This window comes from Rattus rattus, chromosome 3 (genome assembly GCF_011064425.1).
Source record: "Rattus rattus isolate New Zealand chromosome 3, Rrattus_CSIRO_v1, whole genome shotgun sequence".
NCBI classification, from domain to species: domain Eukaryota; kingdom Metazoa; phylum Chordata; class Mammalia; order Rodentia; family Muridae; genus Rattus; species Rattus rattus.
The window spans coordinates 3,036,127-3,054,682 of record NC_046156.1 but is presented as its reverse complement, the minus strand read 5'-3'; the positions used below and the strand labels follow the sequence as shown (position 1 = coordinate 3,054,682).

General features: G+C 40.9%; 1 protein-coding gene across 9 annotated transcripts in view; it reads right to left on the bottom strand.

Annotated features, from left to right (window-relative positions):
- The window catches only part of Lrrc7 (leucine rich repeat containing 7), a 453,319-nt gene extending 444,575 nt beyond the window's left edge, over window positions 1-8,744 (bottom strand). For 4 of the 9 annotated variants that reach the window (XM_032897091.1, XM_032897093.1, XM_032897094.1 and 1 more), the window contains exon 1: window positions 7,598-8,742. In XM_032897091.1, coding sequence (XP_032752982.1) covers window positions 7,598-7,599 — 2 coding nt within the window. In that variant the 5' untranslated portion in view covers window positions 7,600-8,742. Of the gene's footprint in view, window positions 1-7,597 lie in introns of all 9 variants that reach the window. The other 5 variants (XM_032897089.1, XM_032897096.1, XM_032897090.1 and 2 more) reach the window with 4 other exon arrangements.
- Between the last annotated feature and the right edge of the window lie 9,812 nt (window positions 8,745-18,556).

Sequence of the window (18,556 nt, the reverse complement as noted above, 5' to 3'; positions counted from 1 at the left end):
TTTGTTATTTCTAAGGTAATATAAACTGTCACCTTTGAGTTTTACCAGATGGAAGAAAAATTTCAGGTTTTGGAGTTGAGAAAGCAAATAAGCAAACCACAGAAGGGTGGGTCAAGCACAGAAAATGTCGTGTTGTACAACCTCCAATTTATGGCATTTATCTTCCCAAATTAGAATAATTTCCTAATCAATATTTAAGGCAACATTTTATATAAAGCTGTAATATTTTAAATAATTTTGTTTTGGGTAGAAAAACTCACCCATTGGCCTTTAATGAAATCAACAAATTTAGAAAAGAATTTACTTGTGCAAACTGAATTGTACATCTCTCATCGTCCAATATTCATGTTGCTGGAATTATTACAAAACAAATCAATGACTTAAGAGAAAATTTTAGTTTTCATTAAGATAGATTCTACCACATTCAGAATACTTCCCTATTAGTAAAAAAATATTTCCATGTTTCTTAAATAAGGACATCTTTTAAAATTGAATACTTAATAAACGCTATATTTATGACATTATAATGTTTTCATACAGTTAAATCAAAGAGAAAATATAAGGCAATTGTTGAAAGAAAAAGCCTTAAACCAAATATAATCTTAGTGAAAAATTTAGTCCAAATTCCCAAATGAAAAAGCAAGTGTGTGCTGCTCTCCTATTGGCTCAGTTAACCGTATCTGGTGGATTAAGTTCTTGCTCATGCTCTATGGTATAAAATGCTTCAATACCTTTATGGGTGTGGTTTTGTGGGCAAAGGTTGGACACTAAGAGCTGGTCCCCAGAAGTTGCTTCCACTTACAGCTCTTTGATCTAGAACAAAGAAGCAAATTTCTCTGGGCCTCAACTTCCTTTCTTACATAATGAGACCTCTGGAGTCTTGTCCAGCCCTGAAGTTTTAAGAAGCAATGAAAGGGTAGACTATTCTGTCACATGTGTTGAGGAACAGAGCATCATGACGTGTGTGCATGCATGCCCTGTACATGTTGTCATGTTGTGCGGCACTCAGTATTGTCCCAGGAGATCTCTAGTGTTTAACACTCACTCAACATTTAAATAGGTATTTATAACTTAATCACCACAGCTTTTATAATTGTCTTACAAAATTAATTGCACTTGAAATGGAGAAGAACCAATTTTATGTCATGAACTACACGGTCTCCAAGTAACACTGAATGACACATCAAATGTGGTGAAAGTGGACCCAGGTACCTTTTCATCCTCTGTGACTTTGAGAGGTGCCTATTATGGTGAATACAGACCACTGAGCGTTTACTACTCAAGAAATCTAATTATCTACACATTTTAATTATTTTAGTCACACCATCTGTGTCACAGCATATCTTGGTATTCAGCTGGCATAACTCAGCTTTCTGTCCATTACTCACCATCTTAATACACTGATGTCTTCATAGCAGAGAGTGTCTCAGTTTCACTCTGGTTTCATTCTATTATCCCATAGCTTGGTAATGCTGCCTTCTATAAGGTATTTTGCCACCTCACAAAGGTATTTTTTTTCCTCTTTTAAATATGATAACAGCATAAAAACCTCCATTTTCTCCCCACTTTTCTATGCTATCTCTGATTTCCTGTTGTTTAGAATGTCATGTTCTTTTTTTTCCCTAGGACTACTTAATGGTGAAGTGTTAATGCAGAACAGGAGTAGGACAGCTTCTTTTTCAGGTCAGTTATTCTCTCTCCTCATCGAAACACAATTTATTGCTGCTACTGTACCCCTTATATTCCACCAAGTGTAATTCTGCCCTTATATGAACACAGGCATACATGTGTGCAAGCATGTGTGTCTCTAGCCTAATAAGTTTGTTATAAATAGGGCTTCACTATACTACAACTCTCTCATAATTTAAGATAATTTTCAACTAACCTGAACTTGGTGTAAAACAAAGATAATCAGGGGCAACTGGAGAAATGGTATTTTTGTTTTGAAAGCCAGCCAATATGAACATTGACTCCATAGTTAAAATGTTTAGATAGATTGTGTTGATGCTAATATAAGCTTTGATATTTTATTCCTGATCACTGCTATTAATTCACATTTTAAGTTTATTAAAGCAATGAACAATCAACAGAACCTAGTGCACAAGGGAAACCCCTGGAGTTGCATTTACTTAATAAATTTTCCATGTGTCTTTGAGTGACAAATGATAAACTTTCTACTTTGATTAATAATGTAAGTAGCCTATCTGACACTTCCAAAGAGGTTATTGATCAAGTCTACCATCATAGTTTAAGGATAGATGACAGCTATTGACCCTGCAGGCTTTACTGAAATTTCTTAATACATTTTAGTGTAACAGATTCTAACATGTGATAAAATGCTTCTTCCATGTTAATTATTCCTAGAATACAAACAAGAGTATCTCCTATACCCATGTTAAGGTGGTCACGAAAATAATATACGTTATTGCCAAACATGTAGCTGGGTTTTGAAAATCTGAACCAGAATATATTTCTTTCTTTTATATCAAGAGAATGTAAGTTTTGTTCAGGCAACCACACTGAAATGTCATCAGTGCGCCTAAACACGTGTACATAAAGCAACACCAAATGATCTAACTAGTGTATATGTATAATATATGTATAAATATAAAATAATCATTATAAAATAAGAGGTCCTTCATCTGAGGAACTGAAGAGGAATTGGGAGAGAGGAAGTGGTGAAAATATATAAGTAGTGTATAATCATATATGAAACTCTAAAAGAAAAGACATACTTTAAAATACATGCATACACGTATACATACATACATACATACATACATACATACATACATAATTTGAAAATGTCTTGGATTTTTTACTCCACAAGCTTCAGTTCACACCTTTGAAGCTGTTTGAGCCTCAAATAATCCAGTTTTTGGAATAGTGGGGATGATGCTTGCTACAGAACTATTTTGAAGTTCTACTCTTGACTCATCCTGGGGGTTAGTGGCTGGTGCCTAATAGTATGAGTACAGTTCATCACTGTTTTATGTAAGGAAAAGCGGGTATTAAATGTTGTTCACTGTCTTCCCAGCATGCACACTTAATTCCAGAACAGGAAGAGAGTGGATTGTTTCAGTAGCATTATTTTAATGTTTGCTGTCCTACCTCTCTATGTAAGTGGATACACATAGACACTCATTACCACAGAAAAAGTGATTTATATCCAAATGTGTAACAAGTGTTCATCTAACCTGACATCCCACTTTCCCTGCGAAACTCTGTCCAGTTGGAAATTGTTTCTCTCTCAGCAACAGTTTTGACAGACTCATCTGCATGCTATTGGTGATTGTACGGTTGCTCTGAGGCTGCTAAAGTCAGCTCGCTCCACTTCTCTAGAAATGGGTGTTTCTAATGCTTCAAACCTTGCTCACAGAACAGAGTTAGAACGTTATGGGGGAGTGCGTGCGGTGGTTTGAATATGAATGGCCCGCATAGGCTCATCTATTTGGATGTTTGGTCGTTTAGGGAAGAGGAGTTACTTTACTTGACAGAGATTAGGAGGCGTGGCCAGTCACTGGGAGTGGGCTTTGAGGTTTCAAATGCTCAAACTACTCCTGATGTCCATTTCTTTTCCTGCTGCCTGTCATTCTGGGTGTAGAACTCTCAGCTTCCTCTCTAATACCACGTCTGTCTGCCTGCTGCCGCGATTCTTGCCTTTGACAAAAATGAATTAAACCTCTGAAGAGTAAGCCAGCCTCAATTAAGTATTTTAGTTGCTTTAGTCATGGTATCTCTTCACAGCAATAAAAACCCTAAAATATGGAGCAAGATTGTTGATTTGTACTTCCTTCCTTCTATACATTGATGCTTTATGGTGCACTTATTTTAACTTTGAGTATTATACACATTCATCATTTGATGTTTTGATCCATATGTAAATATTGGTAAATCATAGAAACTGACTCAAACACCTGGCAATCTATGACATTATGGGAAAGGCATAACTAAGAAGCAGGAAATTTCAGCATTTCTAAAGTTTCAGTGGAGGAAAGATGAACATGTATGATATAAAAGGCTGTTAGGGCAATAAAACATTTTTGTATAGTATTAAAACGATTGATAGATGTTATTATGCACTTGACAAAGTCCACATGTAACACGGTGTAAATTAAGTGCAGACTTGGCTTGGTGGTGTGAATGTAGGCTTAGTGAATCCTGATCTAAGGGTTCTTAAAGACCATACTTTCTGCTTTGTTACTCCCCCAGAAACAATAGCTTTACACCGTTGAAATTGTTTTATGTTCAAATTCCATGTTCTGATACAGAAACAGTAAAATACCCAATGGGAGACTGATGCGATCCTTAGAGATTCCCAGAGAAAACATCAAGTTTTACAGAAGATCCTAAAAACATCTCCACTTTAATCATTCCACTGGGATCTCATTCAGAGTCAGGAAAGAGTAACCCAAACTGAATGTCTCCTGTGTCACAGATTAGAACTAATTGTTCTGCAAGTCAAGATACAACCTATGAACAATTAGACTTCTCTTGTCCCCAAGAAGGAGTGCAGGGGATGCACTGCAAAGTAAGTTGTGGCTGAAAATAATGGACAAAATAATGTTTTTATTGCTGGTGTGGTGGCTACTACAATTCTTGAGTTTAAAGGACACCACATATTTTTAAAGTTTAGAAATTTCTAAAACATGAAATAATTTTTGTGGAGTAAACAAAACAAACAAACAAAATACAATCCAGAGACAACCCATCAGGAAATTTATGAGCAGTTAGTCTTTCCCTGTGTACTTTTGGTTTGGGTGTAAAGTTTTAGTGCTGTGGAATTGTGACCCATTCTTACACCAGGGTTATAGGCATTGAGCAAACAAAATTATTGCATCAGTGAGATACTAATATTAAAATCTAATACTTACAACTTTTCAGCTCTTGTAAAAAAATGTGGTGTTTTAGGTTATAAATAGAGACCTTTTGTTTTTTACAATTATGACCGTGCACTTGTGTACTGGAAATACCCCAGATTAGCAATCTGACAGTATACAGGATGCCCTTCATATGCAATAAAGATTTGTAATAACAATATCTTCACGGTTTCTAAAAATTCAAAGCAAATAAAAAGTACACTAAATAGTTCATGTTTATGTTCTGTATTATACTGAGAAATTAGAAAAATTAAAAGCTTAGAAAATAAAATGGAATGCTATTTTAATTAAGAAAATATTCATGCCTGCCTAAAGCCATACTAAAATTCTGAATAAAACATGGCTCCTGTAATTGGACCAAGTTCATTTCTTATGAAGTTGTTCTAATTCTGAAGCTGCATATGTGCAGGAGCCTGGATGTGGGAGGCAAGGGTTGCCATGGTGAGCACACATCTTTTTGAGAAGTTAAATTAAAAAGAAATGTGCATAAAGACCTCTCAGCTCATGGTATATTCTGGAAATTGAAGGTGCCTTTTCTCTCATGACAACTTGGTGTGGTGGAAAGGCATTGGCCAGGTAGGGCATTTACAGCTCAGATTTTAAAGACATCAGCTTTTTAAGGTCTCTTGGAAGTAAGAGATCCCCAGGTTAGGTAACTGCCCTTAACTGTTGGGTAGGAAACCAGCTCCACTTATGCTAAATTAATAGATTATCAGAGTTCAGGACATTTTGTAAGCCTGAGGGATTCAAATACAGTTTTTGCTCAGTACACCCCTAAATAACTTTAGACTGGACTCCATAGTTAAGGAGAGGTAAATTCACCCCTGAACCCTACTTTCTCTCCCTTCCCGATGAGTACTTTGAAGGAAGCCTGGCAGACTGCTCCAATTCTTTTCCAGCAAGACCTCCAGGTGGTTCCCTAGACCCCAGCAACTGGGAGTGCTTGAACCAGAGACAGATGCACGTGTTTCAAAAAGGCAGTAGCTTTTGAAGCTCTAGAGCACCCATGAGTAAGTGCTTAGGGTCTGAAGAACTTTCCCCCATGCCCTCAGAGGGAATGTGTCATTTCAAACTAGGAGCCAGCTGGGACCAGATATCTGGGTGGAGGGTAGGTTGCAACAAAGAATGTAGGACTTGGTAACCAAGAGGCATCCCAGGCTGTGCTCCCCTTCGCTTTCTATGGCCTCTGGTCAACTTTATTAAAAATAAAAGGGAACTTTAGCAACTGGAATACTGAGCTTCTCATAGGCTCAGCCTGAAACAAAGAAAAGCTACTTCCTAATACAGTTTCTCTTGCGTTGGAGGAATCACGTGTTCACTTTCACTGGTACGCACTCTGCTCGCCCACGCGATGAAACCTCTATTGTGCTTAGAAATTTTGCTCAGGTTAAAATATGCTCAAACACAAATTGCTTCTCATCCATCAGCAGAGCCCCATCTAGAGACTTGGTTGCACATGCTCTCCTGCTGACCCAATTACCACTGCAGGTAATTCCGATGTGCTTAAGTGTACTGGGAAAGTAATAGCAAAGAGCAGGTGGAGGCCCGCTGCCTCTATTCCCACCCACCCCCTCCTGCTTTCTGAGATTCCTTTTGATGGAGAACTTGGAAAGGAACGTGGGAGTCACAGATGGTTCCTTCCTGAGGCCGATTCCCAGGAGTTGTGAAAGTAACCCCTTCTCTGCCTGGTGAGGTGCCACTTGCTTTGTGCCTTGGTGGGGAGGGGCAACCAGCAAGGGGGGGGGCGGGGGCGGATCTTTTCTCTCCCCAACCCTGATGGCCAAGTAGTGTAATGAAGCAATTTTTGCAGCCATCTCGGTTATGAAGTCACTGTTTTTAACGACAATCTGTGCAGCCCCCACCCCCATCCCGCCCCCATCTTGACTCTAAATTTGGTGATATAGGAGATCTCTGGTAGCCCAGCTAATTGTCCGCAAGCAGGGTGTCACAGCTACCCCAATGTTGGCGGGTCTTTGCTCCTTTTCCAAATACAATCTAAGGCATGTCCTGAATCCCTAAAGACTCCGGAGGATGCCAAGGGACCCTGAGCTGGACCAGGAGCAGTGAGGTTCCCAAGCTTCTTCCGCAGAACACAAAGGAGTTGCTAGGCTCTCCAAGCCAGGCACCTTCCCTGACTCCAAGGAAAGCATTTGCCCCATCCCACTTCTTTCTGTCCTTTAGTCTTTTCTGCTTCCTATCCTCTTCTTCTCCCCAAACCCCACCCTTTTCTTTCTATCCTCAATGACATACACCCCAATAATTCCTTTATAGATAGCAAGACAGTAATACACCTTCCAAGATAAAGCACAAGTGTGTGCTGCCACAAGTGTGTGTGTGTGTGTGTGTGTGTGTGTGTGTGTGTGTGTGTGTGTGTGTGTGATCACACTTGCTCTATCCCTCACCACGGGGAAAGCGGACTGGATACCCCAGGACAAAAAAAAGAAAAAGAAAAAAAATTGCAGAAGGCCATATCTCGCAGGACCCCGTGGTCCCAGCACCAGTGCTCCACACTGGCTCCTCACCTTTCCTTTTCGCAATATGTAACCCTTTAGGGTCCCTCGACCATCCAAAGCTCTGGTCTCCTAAAGCACTTGTCCAGCTAGCGCCGGATTCCCACAGACCGGCAACCGCCCCAACGCTGAGGCACGCGGGCCACCTGAGCCTCCCAGATCCCCACTCCTCGACCGTGGGCAGAGGTCCCCCAGTGTCCTACTCACATCGCCGGAAGCAGAAACTACCCATGAGGGTCCAGAGAGCGAAGGCCTTGCAGCTGCTGAGGGTTACTCCTTAAAGTGCTCTGGGGTCCGCAGTGAAGCCAGTAGGGAAGTCCTCCGAAAGCAAAGGCAGAGGGGACTCCGGGCAGATGCCGTGTCAGACCATGGTGCCACTGCCCTTCAGGTGCAGGGATGGAGAGGTGCCCCCGGGGAACCAGGAGCCCGCCCGGAACACCACTGCGGCCAGTCCCCGGCCTCCGCCCGCCCAGAGCGCCGCGCTAGCGACCGTAGCAGCAGCAGTGGCGGCGGCGGCGGCGGAGGCGCAGCTCCCTCCCCGCCCCCAGAAGGCTCCACAGACAATAAATCCTGGGTGGAGAAGAGAACGGCAGCGCGGGCGAATCGTGTACCCAACTCGGTTGCTGCCCCGGACGGCCGCGACGCCTCTCAAGAGGCGAGGGACCCCGTGGCCAGGGGCGCAGCAGGCAGTGGCCCGGCTCCTCCGCTCCCGCAACTGCGGGTGGCGGCGGGGGTCCTGGGTGGGCGGTTGCAGGTCGCGCTGGCCCAGAGGCTGGGTGGCCGTGGCTCGGAGCCCGGGGTTGGCCCAGAGCGGGGTCTTCCGCGGTGCCGCGGCTTGGCGCACAGGTGCCAGGATTGGCAGACGAGGCGCTGCTCCTGGCTCGCGCCTGTGACTCCCCACTCTCCCCGCCCCCTCTCTTTCCTCCCACCCCCTTTTCCGACGACACCAGCTGCAGCTGCTTCAAAGTGTGAAAAATGTCAAGGAGATTTTCCAGGGCTCAGAAAGGATGACCACCTTCCCAGACCTCAGCCATTCTTGCTTGCCCCTGGTGACCTCTACTTGGACTCCTGCAATTTGGAAGAGCAAGATCTCAGTCCCGCGGAGAAATGAAATGTTCTAGCTTTCTCTGGTTCCGTTATCACCCGCAGCCTTTAGACAGCCATCTGAGCTCTCTAGGTCCCTCAGTTGCCTGGAGTACACAAAGCAGGTGTCATCAGGTTCGCACGGGGCAGCGCGGGCTCCCCGGGGCGTTCTCCCACCAGCCCCGGGCGCTCCTGCTGGCGGCGCGGCGTTCTGCAGCGCCGGGAATCCGCCAGCACCGCGGCTACAGGCCTGTGCGCTGGGTGCTCCCACACCAGTTCTGTGACGCTGCGCGTGGCTCCGCAGGCTGCCGCTCCTGCTATCTCAGCAAAGAGGCCGCCAGGAGCGCCTCCTCGGGGTTTCCTCCCTGCCTGTGTTGCCCGCTGCAGGTTGCAGGCTGACCAAGAGAAAGGTCTCTGCTTGTGAGTCTAGTGGCTATCATAGAGACTTAATGGCAGCTTTCAAGACCCCTTCTTTCTATTTTGGTCTGGGATTGCTGCTCCAGGGAGGTGCAAAAATGAGAAGTGTTTCCCAACTTCCCTTCTTCTATTCACAATCCGGCTCCTTCTGCCTCTGAACTCAGGAACATTCGCTCTCCCCTACACATTCACAGGAATGCACACACAGAAAAACACAGACATGCACAAAAAGCTTTAAAAAGTGATGAAACTGGTGCTATATTTAGATCCCTGCTCTCTAGGTGAAGCCAAATTCCTTCTATCTGGGGATTCTTCTGTGATTTAGAGGTGATAGGGCTAGGAGCCTTCCCATTCTTTCTCTCCAATGCCAGTTGAGTGTGACATTCAGAGCTGTGTGAGCTCCCAATTTACTGAAAAGTAAAAAGTGTTGGCATGTATATTTGATCTGGAATACAAAAAGTCTTCAAGGTTAAACATTCTCCCCCTCACTCCCCTACCCCCACCCCTATCCCCACCCCTGACAGCTGCCAGGAATTGTCTAGGAAGAGATTGGGGAATGAGATATATATCATTTATAGATGAGCAAGGAAAAGGATTACTGCTTTATCGGGGCAAAGGGAATAGGTTAGTAAATTCTTAAGGAGACTTCCCTTAATTTACATATAGAAGGGGAAAGGAGTAAATTTTGGAAAACTAGATTTAAAAAAAAAGCGTTGTGAAACAGTGTAAAACTTGTTCTGAAAATAGCAAAAACAAAAGACAAATAATGTTGAAAGGATAAATTTTAAAACCTGACCTTTGTTGAATTTTTTTATTTTTATTTTTTTGCCGGCCTTTGTTCTTTGAACATCTCACTGTAAGCTACAATGTCTCAGCTGGAGGAGATACTGCGAAAACTTTTAGATAGGAATTGAAAATTTATTAAAAATAGCTCATCACAGCTTATGCCCCATTACAGAAATCCTTTGCAAGGTTCCGGTTCTTTTCAGTTTAGCTTACAATGTTCTTTCTCAGTCTGTATGTTGGGCCCACCCTTACAAAAAAGATACAGAAAGCTCATCAGAGTTGAAAACTGTGTGCAGTAGAACTCAGAACTTCTTACTCTAATTTGGTAATTCACTCTCTTGCATCAAAACATTTCAAATTCATTGCAGCATCGTAGCTGGCTATAAGTAACTTCTTCTGGCCTTCATAAACAAAGGGATGTCCTCGCACTATGAGAAATTGTTTTTCTTTCCAACGGGAGAAAAAGCTTGCAAAACCAGAAACTAAAATTAAGTGCCACCACAGTAGCTTATTTTAAACCACATGCCTTCTTTCTCCTTTACCTTTAGATTATAATCTCACACTGGGGCATTAATATTCAGACAAAAGACATCTTGTAGTAGAACATGAATACAGTACTAGAAATGACAAGAAGAGGCTTTGGTGGGGTTGGGGATTTAGCTCAGTGGTAGAGTGCTTTGCCTAGCAAGCACAGCCCTGGGTTCGGTCCCCAGCTCTGAAAAAAGAAAAAAAAAAAAAAAAAAAAAAAAAAAGGCTTTGTTCTACAAGGCCCCAGGACACCTTCCTCACCACAACTAAGATTTATGAATTTTGAAGGAAATTTGGCCACCTTCAATATTTATACAATGAGGTATATTGGGTATATTGATGGTGTCAGTGGTTTCACAGAATTACAGAACTATTGAATTGCAAATGTTCTATTGTCTTTAAACTCCAACTTTTCCTGTCTCCAACACTACTTCTAATTATATGGAGATAACACGATGAAAAGTTCATGCAGATGCCTGACATCAAAAAAAAAAAATCACAATTTACAAAGTTAGACCAAAGAGTTTTAACACTAGCTATTCAATATGCATCCACATATGGTTAGATATTAAGCTATAAAGTTTTATGAGGTGCTAATCAAGTTCTTTGACTCATACTATTAAAATCATTGAAATGATAATCTATTCTTGGGATGAGCAGACCTAAACTTTATTTGAAAATGAAAGGCATGATGGTGTTAAATTGTCAGGTGCCAAAAACCTTGCTCATAATTCTTTTTTGATGTCTGCAATATTTACAAAGATATCCTCTTTGAAGAATTCTCAGTTAAGGTAAAACTACATGCAGAGAGGGCATTGTTTCAACTTTAAGAATTGTTAATATCCTGTAAAACTTGGCTTCTTTAGATATTGGTAACTGGGGTAAGAGAAAACTTTATTGGCTTTAGATTCATTGAGATACAGTTCTTATATATCAGAGTTGGTAGGATTTGGCAGGGCAGATCAGCCCCAGTGAGCACTATAAGCAAAAAACGATTGCTTTGTCAGTATTGACTTTTAAAAGTCAGGGGGAAGTTTTGAGTAAGAAATAACCTTGGGTCTTTAAGACTCTTTAAGCATATTTGTTAGATGGTCTTTATAGTGAAACTGTTCTCTTAAACTCACATTCTGTTTTCATTAAGGAGAATGATATTTTACATTTTTAAGTTAAATTGTTCATTTTTTAATTTAGGTATCAACTTGAAAGCTAAAGATAATAAAAAGTATATAATGAGTGAAGACTATTGGAACTTAGAAAAGAAAATATAACCTGCCTATAGAACACAGGGTCACACGTGGAGGTTACAAGCCCAAGAGAAGACAGCGCATTAAAAAGACCCCTCCAGGGGGTTGGGGATTTAGCTCAGTGGTAAGCACTTGCCCTAGCAACCCCCTAGGTTGGTCCCCAGCTCAAAAAAAAAAAAAAAAAAAAAACCCTCAAAAAAAATCCAAGAGCAAGCAAACAAACAAAAAATCTGAACAATGTATAGTAGAAGAAGCAAAGAACTAAAAGACAGATGTGTAAATCAGAAGACAAAACACGAAAGCTATGAAAAAAATAAATGTGACTCCCTTAGAACTTATAATACCTTAATATCTGCAACAAAAGATCATAAAAATACCTGGAATGCTGGACAACAAATTCAGATTTCCCCTTTAGAAATGTTTATTGACTTCAAAGAGGATTCAAATAAATAGATAAATGAAGAGAAGAGGTCAATTCAGGATCTAAATTAGTGAATCAAAAAGCAACATGAAAGAAATATCCAATATTACCAACCAAACTTCAGACAATGAAAACTGAGCAAGGAGGTTGGTATCTTATAAAATGAACTATGACTTTTGAAAATAAATTAATCAGATAAGGACACAGTAGAGAGCATTACAAATAGACCAAGCAGAAGAAGGAGTGTCAGGGACAGAAGAGAAGAATGATCACAGATTGCACTCAGACAGCAATGAAGAAAACTATACCTGACCATAAGACTTAAGAACACTGAAACATTATCAAGAGACTAAACCCAAGAATCTATGTAGTAGAGGAATGATCAGAGACAAAACCACTGGATTAAAAAATATTCTGTGTAGTTATAGCAGAAAACTTTCCAAGTATTAGGAATGATATGGGCATGCAAGTGTATTTAGAATTCCAAAGAGAAATGACCAGAGAAGAGCCTCTCTGTGGCATATTTAGGATGTGTACATTTAGGATGCTAAGAACATAGAAGAAGAACCAAGAGAAAAACACTAACTTACTTTCAAAGAAAAACCTATCAGAATAAAAACAGACCTTATATAGGGACCCTAAAAGCCATTTAAGTTAGAATGCTTTATTTCAAATCCTGATGATAAATAACTTCCAGGCAAAATTACCACATTCCCAAGACAGAGAATTCTTTTAAGATATGGAGAAGGGAAGAAGAAAAGAACAAACAATATTTAAATTAACCAGAGGAATAATACCAAATGTAAACTCAAATGTTAATATCTTCAGCTCATTCACTAAAAAATACAAAGTAGTTTATTGGATCAAAACAGAAAGTCCAACACTTTGTTCTATGCAAAAGGCTAACCTTATTGGCAAAGATAGATTGAAAGTGAAGAGGTGAAAATAATCTATGTACTGTACATGTGAAAGCAGAAAATGGGCAGGAATAGCTCTTCTAATATTCTGAAAGACTTCAAGTAAAAATGTAATTAGAGGATATAGATAAGGTCATTACATATTAATAAAGAAAACTCTCTTCAAAAGTTAGATCATGAATATACATGCATTGGATGTACAGGTACATAAAATTGGACACTGAACTACCTGAGGACCCAGCTATACCTCTCGGGCATATACTCAAAAGATGCCCCAAAATATAACAAAGACACATGCTCTACTCTGTTCATAGCAGCCTTATTTATAATAGCCAGAAGCTGGAAAGAACCCAGATGCCCTTCAACAGAGGAATGGATACAGAAAATGTGGTACATCTACACAATGGAATACTACTCAGCTATCAAAAACAGTGACTTCATGAAATTCACAGGAAAATGGATGGAACTGGAAAATATCATCCTGAGTGAGGTAACCCAATCACAGAAAAACACACATGGTATGCACTCATTGATAAGTGGCTATTAGCCCAAATCTCGAATTACCCTAGATGCACAGAACACATGAAACTCAAGAAGGATGACCAAAATGCAAATGCTTCACTCCTTCTTTAAAAGGGGAACAAGAATACCCTTGGGAGGGGATAGGGAGGCAAAGTTTGGAACAGAGGCAGAAGGAACACCCATTCAGAGCCTGCCCCACATGTGGCCCATACATATACAGCCACCAAACTAGATAAGATGAATGAAGCAAAGAAGTACAGGCCATCAGGAACCGGATGTAGATCTTTCCTGAGAGACACAGCCAGAATATGGCAAATACATAGGTGAATGCCAGCAGCAAACCACGGAACTGAGAACGGGACCCCCGTTGAAGGATTCAGAGAAAGGACTGAAAGAACTTGAAGGGGCTTGAGACCCCATATGAACAACAATGCCAAGCAACCAGAGCTTCCAGGGACTAAGCCACTACCCAAAGACTACACATGGACTGACCCTGACTCTGACCTCATAGGTAGCAATGAATAGCTTAGTAAGAGCACCAGTGGAAGGGAAGCCCTTGGTCCTGCTAAGACTGAACCCCAGTGAAAGGGATTGGTGTGGGGGAGGCGGTTATGGGGGGGAAAATGGGAGGGGGACACCCATGTAGAAGGGAATGGTGAGGGCTTAGGGGGATGTTGGCCTGGAAACTGGGAAAGGTAATAACAATTGAAATGTAAATAAGAAATACCCAATTTAATAAAGATGAAGAAAAAATATAAATTCCACAAAACATAAGGAAAGATAGGAAAGATACACCCCTGGGTATCCCCTAACCTTGGCACATCAAGTCTCTGACGGGCTGGGTGCACCCTCTCCCACTGAGGCCAGACAAGGCAACCCAGCTATAAAAACATACCCCACAGACAGGCAACAGCTTCTGGGGTACTCCCCGCTCTGGTTGTTTGCTACCCTCATGAAAACCACGCTGTACATCTGCTACAACTGTGTGGTGGGTCCTAGGTCCAGCCAGAGTTTGGTCTTCAGTTAGTGGAGACTCTCAGAGGACATGTTCTGATATATTCCTTAATTTCTTTCTTCAGAGACCTAAAATTCTTGTCATGCAGGTCTTTCACTTGCTTGGTTCTAGTTACACCAAGATACTTTATATTATTTGTGGCTATTGTAAAGGATGTTGTTTCCCTAATTTCTTTCTCAGCCCATTTACCATTTGTATAAAGAAGGGTTATTATTCTTTTAAGTTAATTTTGTAACCAGCCACTTTTTGTAGGTGTTTATCAGCTGTAGGAGTTCTGTGGTAGAAATCTTGGGATCACTTATGTATCCTATCATATCATCTGTGAAGGTGGCAACATAAATCTGGACACACTAAATCTAATAGAAGAGAAAATAGGGAACTGCCTTGAACACATTGATAAAGCAGACAGATATCTTAATAGAACACCAATAGTTCAGGCATCAAGATAAACAATTGATAAATAGGACCTCATGAAACTGAAAATCTTCTGAAGGCAAAGGATACCAGTAATAGGATAAAAAGGCAGCCTTCAGAATTGGAAAAGTCTGGGTAGTGGTGGCACACACCTTTAATTCCAGCCCTCAGGAAGCAGAGACAGGGGAATCTTGGAGTTCAAGGCCAGCCTGAGAAAAGATTTTCAACAACCCTACATCCAACAGAGGACTAATAGCCAAAATATATAACAAAAATCAAGAAATTAGACACCAGCAACCCCAAATAACCCAATTAAACAATGGAGTATGGAGCTAAACAGAAAATTCTCAGCAGAGGGGTATTGTTCTTTAAGTGCTTTTGTCTGGAAATGTTCAACATCCTTAGTCATCAGGAAAATGAAAATCAGAATGACTCTGAGATTCCATCTTACAAAATGGCTAAGATAATAAATGTAGGCTTAAATTTGTCTAAATCTACTTCATTTAGGGTTCTAGAACACGTCAACCTCCTTTCTAGTCCACTAACGAGAGGTAGGGGAAAAGGAAGGTTTATAGGAGAAGGGGTTGTGGACCTGTTTAGAAGTAGTTCTTTGGGGATGATTCCACTCTTCATTGTCCAGATACCAGCAGTTCAGTCCAATAGCAACCACCAAACAGGAAATCAGTAGCAGTAGCTTAATCCAGCAGAAACCACAAGGTTCTGTCGAATCAGCACTAGTCAACAGAAATGGCAAGATTCAGCTGGAATACCATGAGAAGTTCTTTGGAGTATTTCTACAAAGTGAGGACCATCAAATTGTTGCATAGCATAGCTAGCCAGGACCAGGGAAGGACAGTGAAATGTTACATGGATGGCATAGTGATGCAATGTCTGTGGGGTTCCACCTAAACTCTTTCCAAACATCATGTGCCTTCTCAGGTATCCAAACCAGCCAATCATCCTCTCATGTTTGTTTCAGCAAAACAACCTCTCACAGGACAGTTTCCAGAAAAACATCATATGACACAATTGAGTTTCCAAAGAATCCAGAAATTTCCACTTCAAAAAAAAAAAAAATTCAAGGGACAGCACACGCTGGCTATGCTATGGATATGGAGTAAGAGGAGCAGTCCTGTTTTGCAGATGAGAGTACAAACTTGTACAGCCACATTGGAAATCAACTTAGTGGTTTCTCAGATAATTGGAAATAGTTCTACCTCAGGATCCAGCTATACAACTCCTGGGCATATTCCCAAAAGATGCTTCATAATACCACAAGGACACTTGCTCTATGTTCACAGCAGTGTTATTTGTAATACCCAGAAAGTGGTAACAACCCAGATGCCCCTCAACCGAAGAATGGATAAAGAAAATGTGATACATTTACATAATGGATGGGATCTACTTTCTCTGAGGAGAAGGGGAGGGGGTAATGGGAAGATGGGTTTGTGAGATTGGGACTTGAGAGAAAGGAGGGAGGGGTGCTTTGATTGGGATGTAAAGTGAATGTAGTTATTGAAGAAAAAAGAAAGACGGAACTAGCATCGTTAGTCTTCTAGGAAGTTGTTTTCTGAGAGTTAGCACACTGAAGTTTTGTTCCAGAGGTGGCCTAGGTTATACTGTGTACTGCCAGCTAAATTTGGTACTATGGAGGAGTCTTCCAGGAGGTTTTAGTTTTGAAGGCATGAAGGAGAAATAAAAAGCAGCTGAGGCTTGGCTTTGTGAAAGGCCAGAAGAAGTTGCCCCCTCAGTGTCAGTTGAAATCCCAGGATTAATGGGATATGTAATGAAGAGTAGTTGAGGCTTGGCACGATGAAAAGACCCCAGGAGAAGATATTGGAGAAAGTGGATACCAGTTTTTTTCAAGAGAACCCAGCAGTTTAAAGATTCTAGTACCATGGGATGACCACCAAGAACAGCAGCAGTGGAGGAGTGGAACCAGCCTGAACCTAGAAGACAACATGTTGTGTGTCAGATGTCAGAGTCAATGAAGCAACTGAAGCCCTTTGGGGGAGATCAGAAGATTGTAAGTGAATTGTAGATATTTGAAATTGAGTGAGTTACACTGTTGGAATTTTGTTTTGCTTTAATTTGATTGTGACTGTACCATACTACTCTTGAAGTAAGGAAGTATTTAACTTAATTTTAAAAGAGCCCACAGTGAAAAGAATGAATTTTAAAAAGATTTTTAGGTTTTAAAGAGATTTTAGATATTATTATTATTATTATTATTATTATTTACTTTTATTATTTTACATTCAGTAGTTAACTCTACTGGTGGTCTGCTTCCCCACAATTCCTCATCTCATTCTTCCTCCCACCTGTGTCCAAGAAGTTGTCCCTCCCCCACCGCCTCCCACCCCCAGGCAAGCCTCCCCAAACCCTGGGGCCTCAAGTCTCTAGAAGGTTAGGCACTTCTTCTCCCACTGAGGTCAGACCAAGCAGTCCTCTGATATATATGTGTCAGGGCTCTTGGACTAGGTCATGTATGCTGCCTGCCTGGTTGGTGGATCAGTGTCAGAGAGATCTCAGGGGTCTGGGTTAGTGGAAACTGCTGGTCTTCCTATGGGTTTGCCAGTAGAAAGACATGGCATCCAATGGAATGATTGGGATTGCCATCCCATGGTCAAAGACTCTGAGCCAGAATTGTTCCTGTATAAATGGACTGCAGGGACGAAAATGGAGAAGAGACCGAGGTAGAGAAGGTCCAGTGACAGGCCCAAACTGGGATCTGTCTCAAGGGGAGATTCCAAGGCCTGACACTATTACTGATGCTTTGGTGTGCACAGGAACCTAGAATGGCTGTCCTCTGAGAGGCCCAACCAGCAGCTGACTGAGACAGATGCAGGATACTTACATTCAACCATTGGACTGAAGTCAGGGACTCATACGGTTGACTTAGGGAAAGGCTGGGAGAGACTTTAGACTTTTAAAGATTGAATTTAAAGTGTTTTAATTCGTAGAGACTATAGGACTTTTTACGTTTGTAAAATATATTGTAATGTTGCTATTAATGTATGATCTTGGGGATTAAGAAATGAAAGGTTGTTGCTTAATAGTGATGTTTGTATGTCATGTTGACCAAGACCCAATTTTGCTGGACAGTTTTATGTTAACTTGACATAAGCTAGAGTTATCCAAAAGGAAGGGACTTCAATTGAGAAAATGCCTAAAAATATTAGGCTTTAAGGCATTTTCTTAATTTGTGATTGATGGCACAGGGCTCAGCCTGCTGTGAGTGGTGCCATTTCTAGGCAGTTGATCCTGGCTTCTGTAAGAAAAGCATGCTGAACAAGAGCAAGCCAGTAAGCAGCCCCATTCCATGACCTCTATATCAGCTCCTGCCTCATGGTTCCTGCCTTGTTTGAGTTCCTGTTCTGGTTTTCATCAATGATGAACTACAATGTGGTAATGTAAGACAAATAAGCCCAATTATTTTCTATAACTTGATGCTGGTCATGGTGTTTCATCCTAGCAATAGTAATTCTAACTAAGACACAAGGGAAAATGAAAACATAACTTAGTAAAATCTTTGGGAAATAACCAGATCAATTCTAATGAGGAGAATTACAGTTATGCATATCTACATAAAAATCAAGTTAAGTATTAATGAAATAACCAAATGGTGTACTTCAAGTTCTTACAAATACCAGAAAAATCCAAATTTACATAAGTCAATCAAAGAATTAGTCAAATTTAAGACAGAAAATAACAAAACGGGGGGAAAAAAGGAACAGCAAGTATCAATAAAACAAAGAGAGATTCTTTGAAAAGATGAACAAAATTGATGAATCCATACACCAAACTTACCAAATGAAA